The sequence below is a fragment of the Monoraphidium neglectum genome (genome assembly GCF_000611645.1).
Source record: "Monoraphidium neglectum strain SAG 48.87 unplaced genomic scaffold scaffold00368, whole genome shotgun sequence".
Lineage (NCBI taxonomy): Eukaryota > Viridiplantae > Chlorophyta > Chlorophyceae > Sphaeropleales > Selenastraceae > Monoraphidium > Monoraphidium neglectum.
In genome coordinates, this window is record NW_014013260.1 from 1 (window position 1) to 6082 (window position 6082).

Sequence of the window (6082 nt, forward strand, 5' to 3'; positions counted from 1 at the left end):
GCTTTCGGGGCAGTGGGGATTGGGTTGGGGGCGTGGGTGGGGGAGGGGTTCAGGGAGGAGGGTGGTGTACGGGCTGTAGGCTGCGTGCTTTCAGGTGCCGCAATCAGCTGTGGCCACCCAGTGTCGCTTGGGAGACCAGCTGTGGGCATACGTGCATGTGCGTGCTGCCTCGCTCCTACACAGAATGACCCTAGAGACCCGGGGGTGCGCCCACTGGTCTGGTATTAGCAGCAAGATTTGGTGCAGGGGCACGCCCAGATGCAGGGCGGGTTGGTCGTTGCAGGCACGGGGGCCCAGTGCGTACGAGAAGGGGTGCTGCAGCAGCGGCGGCAGCAGCGGCACTAAGGTCCTGGCAGCGCGTCGCAGGTCCCATTATCTGGAGAACCTCATGCTCTAACACCTGGGCACGCGTGCTGGTCGAAGAGAGCACCAAGACAACGGCCTGCTGGGCCCCTTGCAATCACCTTGGCTTCTCCTTCGCTCGCCCTCTTCACCCTCCCAAATCAAGTGTTTTCTGTCACTTTCGAGCAAAGAGGGTGGTCGACTATCTGGTGACACTGCCACTGCAGCGATCTGGCAGGAAATTTAGGATGGACCTGGCAAGAACGGACCTGAACTACACATATGCCAACGTGAGTCAAGAAGCAGCTTTCGCAACGCAACCTCGTGCACGGCCCCGTACGAACCTGCACGTACGGTATTTGCACCCCCTTCCGGTGTTTGTGCTTCTCTTGCTTCGCAGCTCACGCTGGTAGCAATACACATTACATCAGATATTACTTGGCATGGAGGGTGGGAGCGGCCATGATCGTGGCGGCTTCGCGAGAGGGGTGCTGGTGATGAGCTGGGGGACCATCCTCGCTCTGTCGGTGCGCTGGTGGCCAGCCGGCCATGCACATCACATATGCCTGTGATTATACGCATCCAAGATGCCTACCAAGCTGTGTGAATTTGATTGCGGCCTGCTACCTGCTGCATGGTGAGCTGCGTTCAAACGTCATGGCAAGGCGAGCTCATGACTCAAGCACTGCTACAAAACTGGCCCATGTGCTCAAGAATGGCATGAGAAGCAGGTAGCTTTAGGTTGACTGCAGATTTCTTCACGCACGCTCTTCGAATGAATACTCTCTCAGCCCCATGGTCCTTGAAGCGGGCTCCTCAACCCACCCCATACGAACGACTGAGCAGGATCGACAGCATTACCTGTTGCGTCACCCCAAGTAGATTTGAAAGGGGCAGGATACCATGTCAAAGCCGTCCTCAGTGCCGCGTCAGCAGGAGCTTGCAAGGTACTGCCAGGTCAGCTCCAAGTGAGCAGTTTTTGCGCTGCCATTTGGGCTGCCATTTATGCCTTACAAATTCACCGTAGTATCAAAAGTACTTGAAATACATGTACCTCAAACTCAAGCAGTAACCGTTCAACGCGCAGGACGTCCCGGACTAGACCTTTGTTTCGTGCCTCGCACCGAGCTGTCAAGCGACGGATCGTGCAGGTTGCATCGATTATAATATTCTAAGCAACATTATTGTACCGTAGTCGACCAGCAAGGCACTCAAAGAGCATGGCGGCGCCGCGCATGACACCGCTCCAGCCGGCGCTGGCAAGCGCAGTGCTGCTCCTCCTGGCACTGGCGACGACGCCCTTGGCGGCTTGGGCCGCGCAATCGCCACAGCCTATTCTCATTCTTACAACAGAGGGTGCGATTCGCGGTCGCCTCAATCAAACACCTAAGCACATACGGGCGCCCGCGTGCTCGCGCCGGGTTGCTCTCACCCATTCTGATGTTTGCAAGCGCTCATCCCCCCCCCATCCCCCCCCCTTCGAACCCCCTTTCTCAACCAATCTCAGGGTACACAAACATAGGTAATCTCCCTTGCTGACGCACCCTGAACGTCCTGAGCCGACCACGCGTGGTTGGGGGGAGATTCGTCGCCCGCAATACCAGCACAGCAGCCTGCGTTGCGCAGACTGCAGCCCCACTTCCAGACCGACCGCACACGCCAACCACGCACCCAGGCCGCCTCCCCGAACCCCACACCCCCTCAGATTTCCTGCTCAGGGTCACCTCCAACTACTCGATCCCCACCGCCGTCGTCGCCTACAGCCGCGGCATGGACGCCGCCGCCCGCCCCAACCTCACGACGCTGCTGTGGGCGGCTGACGGCTCGCCCCGCTTCGGGGGCATCATATCCTACCCCAACATTGAGGCGGCCGGCTACCTGAACCGCAGCGAGGTGCAGCAGCTCTGGGACTTCCAGAGCCGCACTGGGGCGCGCAGCGTCAAGTTCGGCGCCTGGTGAGCGCCGGCTGCGCCGTCCGGGGGACGGAGTGGGCGCCAGCGAGGCACGCGCACTGGCGGGCGGGCGCGGGCTCTGCCCCTGTCCGACCGTGCCTGCTTCCGCGCCTCTGCTCGGCGCGTGCAATTTGCACTTGCCATTTTGCAATCACGCGTTGCTTACCGGCGCCTTTCGCTCGCCGCCTTGACCCGCCGCCGCCGCCCGCGCAGGCCCACCTACTTTGGCTGGGCGCCCGCCATGGCCCAGTGCTCCTCTGGCAGCGACACCATCGGCTTCGCGGACGGCGCGGCCGCGGCAGCGGCGGCGGCGACGCCAGCGACCAACTTCACGCTGCTGTTCACGCACGACGCGCCCTACGGGCTGCAGGGCATCGAGCTGTCGACCGCTTGGCTGGACAGCCGCGGCCTGTACAGGTGGGTTGTCGCCCTGCACCTTCCACCTCCAATACATGCCCTTTCGCCGCACTGGGCAGTGCCCCCCGGCCCAATCAGAGACCAGCTTGAATTTTTCGGCCGCAACGAGTCAGGCTTGTCTCGCATGCACTTGAACTATACAGGCGGCTGCTTGTGTACAGTGCCACACACACCATGCGGGCACGACGACCTCGCACACTGTATGTAGGCTTGGCCGGCGCGGCCGCCACCTGCGCCTTTTGGCCAATCATTGAATTACTGCCCGTGCCTCCCCGCTGGACACCCGCCTGCCCCCGCAGGTGCCCCGGCAACGCGTCCGCCCCCCTGCCCACTTGCTCTATCTGGGGCCCCGGCAGCGACTTTGAGGTGGCGGGCCTCCACCCTAACTGCTCGTCCATGCCATTCATGCAGCTGGCGCCCGAGGGCGCCGCCAGCCCTGCCATCGCGGCCGTCCTGGTCAACTATACCGACGACAACCGCAACACCATGGCCTTCACGTTTGACTGCGCGGCGTGGAGCCCCTCCTGCGTGCTGCTCGGCCGCCTGTCGGTCGCGTGGCTGCTCGAGGGCCGCTCCCAGCCGGTCGCCACCGACAGCAGCGGCAACCCAACCGGCACTTCCGGGGCCGCCCAGCAGGCTGCGTCTGATCTGAGCGGCAAGATCGTGGCGGACCTGCTGGTGGACGCCTCGAAGGCAAACATCGCCAACGGAACGCCCGACAGCCCGCTGAAGAACGGCGCCGCGGCGCGCGCGGGGCCCGCCGCCGGGGCGCTCGCCGCGGCGAGCGCCGGGGCGGCGCTTTTGTCTGTGCTGCTGCTGTGAGCTCGCGGGTGCCCTCGTTGGCGTAAGCCGGAGAGATCAAGTGGTTCGCAGTGTGCTGAGATCCCCTTCGTTGCATCAAACTGCCGCATGCACCTGTATGCAGGACTATGCAGCTCTTCAGCTGCCCTCACTTTTCTCGTAACGCATGTCAAGAGTGAGTCTGCTTGGCGGCTTCCAAGGAGGGAAAGCATTCGTTTCTCCTGTGCTTTTCTTGCACTATACTTGATGTTTGACATTGTCGATTTGAATATGTGAGCATGTGTGGTGTAACACAACCCTCATCAGGGCTCCGGCTCTGAGCTGTGCTCACAGAAAAGCAATGACACCGATAACGCGTGGCATGGCAAACAGTCAAGTGGTAGAGAATGGTGGTTCAGGGCGGGGTAACGCAGTCGGCGGGTGGCAGCAGGAAACCCAAAAAAATGGGACAGCAAGGGCACGCCACCCGCCTAGGCGCTTGCTGCAGCCCAGGCAGGGTGCGCCCCTGCCCTGCGAGCTCACGCCTGCGCCCTCATGACCGCCCGCCTGCCGCATCCCCATGCTGCCGCGCCGACGGCGGCTCGCAGGGCCCTCTCGCTCGCTGCTGCCCGCCCTCTCAAGCGCCGCCACCCGCGCCGCCGGCGCCGCCGCCCTCGCCCTCGCACGGCCGCTTCGCGTCCGGCTGCCCGCCCTCCTCCGCCCGCCGCTTGCCGCTGCTGCCGCCGTGCCGCTGCCGCGCACCTGCCTCCCCCTCCCCCTCGCTCTCGCTGCTGCTGCTGGAGTCATCCGACGACGACGATGACGAAGACGATGAAGACGACGACGACGAGTCTGACGTGGCGCAGCCGACGTCGCCCGACCCGTCGATGACGTCAGCCTTAGTCGCGAGGTCGGGCCGCTCCGCCCTGAGGGCGGCGAGCCACTTGACGCTGAGCTTGGGGCGGCCCCGCCGCGTGTGGCGCCAGACCGCCTCAAAGTTTGCCGACCCGCTGCAGGGTGGGTGTGGGAGGGAGGGTGTGCACATTCAAGCAAACGAGGGTACTTGTATTTGCGTATGTGTGTGCGCGAGTGCATGTGCGCGCGCTTGCTGGATGTTTGCCTGGGAATAGCTGGGACCAGGGGTCCCCGCGCCACGTCACCGATCGCGCAAGCCAAACGCAGATCATGCGAGGCGCCCGCTCACCAGTAGTTATGTGTGACGGCCACAGTGAGGTCGAGGTTGAGCACCGCGTGGAACCAGCCGTGGGGCACAAACATGGTCTCGCCTGGGTGTGATCGAGTATAATATGGATTCAAAACTGAGTGAATACGGGGCGAATCACAGGACATCCCCACCCCCCCTCACGCACACATGCACACACACACACACACACACACACACACACACACACACACACACGCGTACACGTACACGTGCACGTACACACATACAGAGGCGTCAGATGCGGAGAGCAGGGCCGAGGAGGCCGGTGAGCGCAGGCAGCCCAAGCATGCGCAGCCATGCTGCACGCCGCATCCCTTCGGCACGGTCGCGCACCCACGGCCCGCACGCAGCCGCCCCCGCCCCCGCCTGTCGCCCACCGGGCGCCTGGATGCAGGTGACCGGCCGCGCGGTCGGCCAGCCGGGCGCCAGGCACCGGGGGAACACGCGTTGGAACCAGCAGACCGCCTCGCGCCCCAGCCCGGGCTCCTTGGGCAGCACGAGCTGCGGACGTTGCACAATCGTGACGAGAAGCGGCGGTGAGGGGGGATTCGCAGTTGTGGCAAGGGTTCTGCCGTAAGCTGCGTGCCTGCAGAAGCACACTGAGGGTCGGGGCTGTCCAAAACAGCAGAGTGGCGGCGGCGCGGGCGAAGCCGCCCGGGCGGCTGCCGCCCTTCCGCCCACCGCCCAGGCGCTTGCGCGCACGCCGCCCCCGCGCGAGCCGGCGCGCGGACCTGCTTGGGCGTGCCGGGCGGAAAGAGCGCCCAGCGCTTGCGGCCTGACAGCAGGGCGTTCCAGGCGTTGGTGGCCAGGGGGTCGATGTGGAGGCCACTGCCGCTGCGCGCCGGGCCGATGACGACCCACCTGGGGCGATGGCATGTTTGAGATTGGTGATAATTATGCTTTGAGAAACATTAAAACGCGAGGACTCCAGGCATTTCGAATGTCTAGAGTGGCGGTTTTTGAGGGGAAGAGGCGTTGGTGTGGTTGCCGCAGCAAGGGGGCGGGCCGTGCGGCGGCCGCGACGGCGGCCTGGCAAGGCGATCCGCGCCTCGCTCGTTTGCGCCGGCGGCGCAGGAAGCAGCGACCGCCGCGGGAACAGCTGACAAAGCACCGCTCTGACCCATGGGAGCCGCACTCCTGCACCTCCTCCCGTGGCGCTGCCACCCTGGGCGGGGCCCCTTTGACGCCGCTCGTCTGCAGCCGGTTGAACACCCAGCGTCACAACACGCCTGTGCGACATGGCGGCTGAATCCTCCCCGGAAACGCGCACACAAATGCCCTCACGCATTTACAAGCATGTGGAGCGCCCGATCAAGAGTGCGCACATGACACACCACGTGTGCGTGTGTGTGCGTGCGCACGCGCA

At 64.1% G+C, this 6082-nt stretch overlaps 2 protein-coding genes across 2 annotated transcripts in view; one reads left to right on the top strand and one right to left on the bottom strand.

Annotated features, from left to right (window-relative positions):
• Nucleotides 1-1245: 1245 nt before the first annotated feature.
• On the top strand, nucleotides 1246-3533 carry MNEG_3040 (hypothetical protein; the record flags this gene model as incomplete). Its single annotated transcript, XM_014048477.1, has 4 exons — nucleotides 1246-1310; nucleotides 2061-2297; nucleotides 2508-2711; nucleotides 3011-3533. 4 exons carry the CDS (start codon nucleotides 1246-1248, stop codon nucleotides 3531-3533), a joined length of 1029 nt encoding a protein of 342 aa, XP_013903931.1.
• A 595-nt stretch (nucleotides 3534-4128) lies between these two features.
• The window catches only part of MNEG_3041 (hypothetical protein), a gene marked incomplete at both ends in the record, with an annotated part of 4474 nt that continues 2520 nt past the window's right edge, over nucleotides 4129-6082 (bottom strand). Inside the window, 4 exons of the mRNA XM_014048478.1 lie at nucleotides 4129-4501; nucleotides 4696-4777; nucleotides 5094-5217; nucleotides 5448-5577. Of these exons, the coding sequence (XP_013903932.1) occupies nucleotides 4129-4501; nucleotides 4696-4777; nucleotides 5094-5217; nucleotides 5448-5577 (709 nt within the window). The remainder of the gene's footprint in view (nucleotides 4502-4695; nucleotides 4778-5093; nucleotides 5218-5447; nucleotides 5578-6082) is intronic.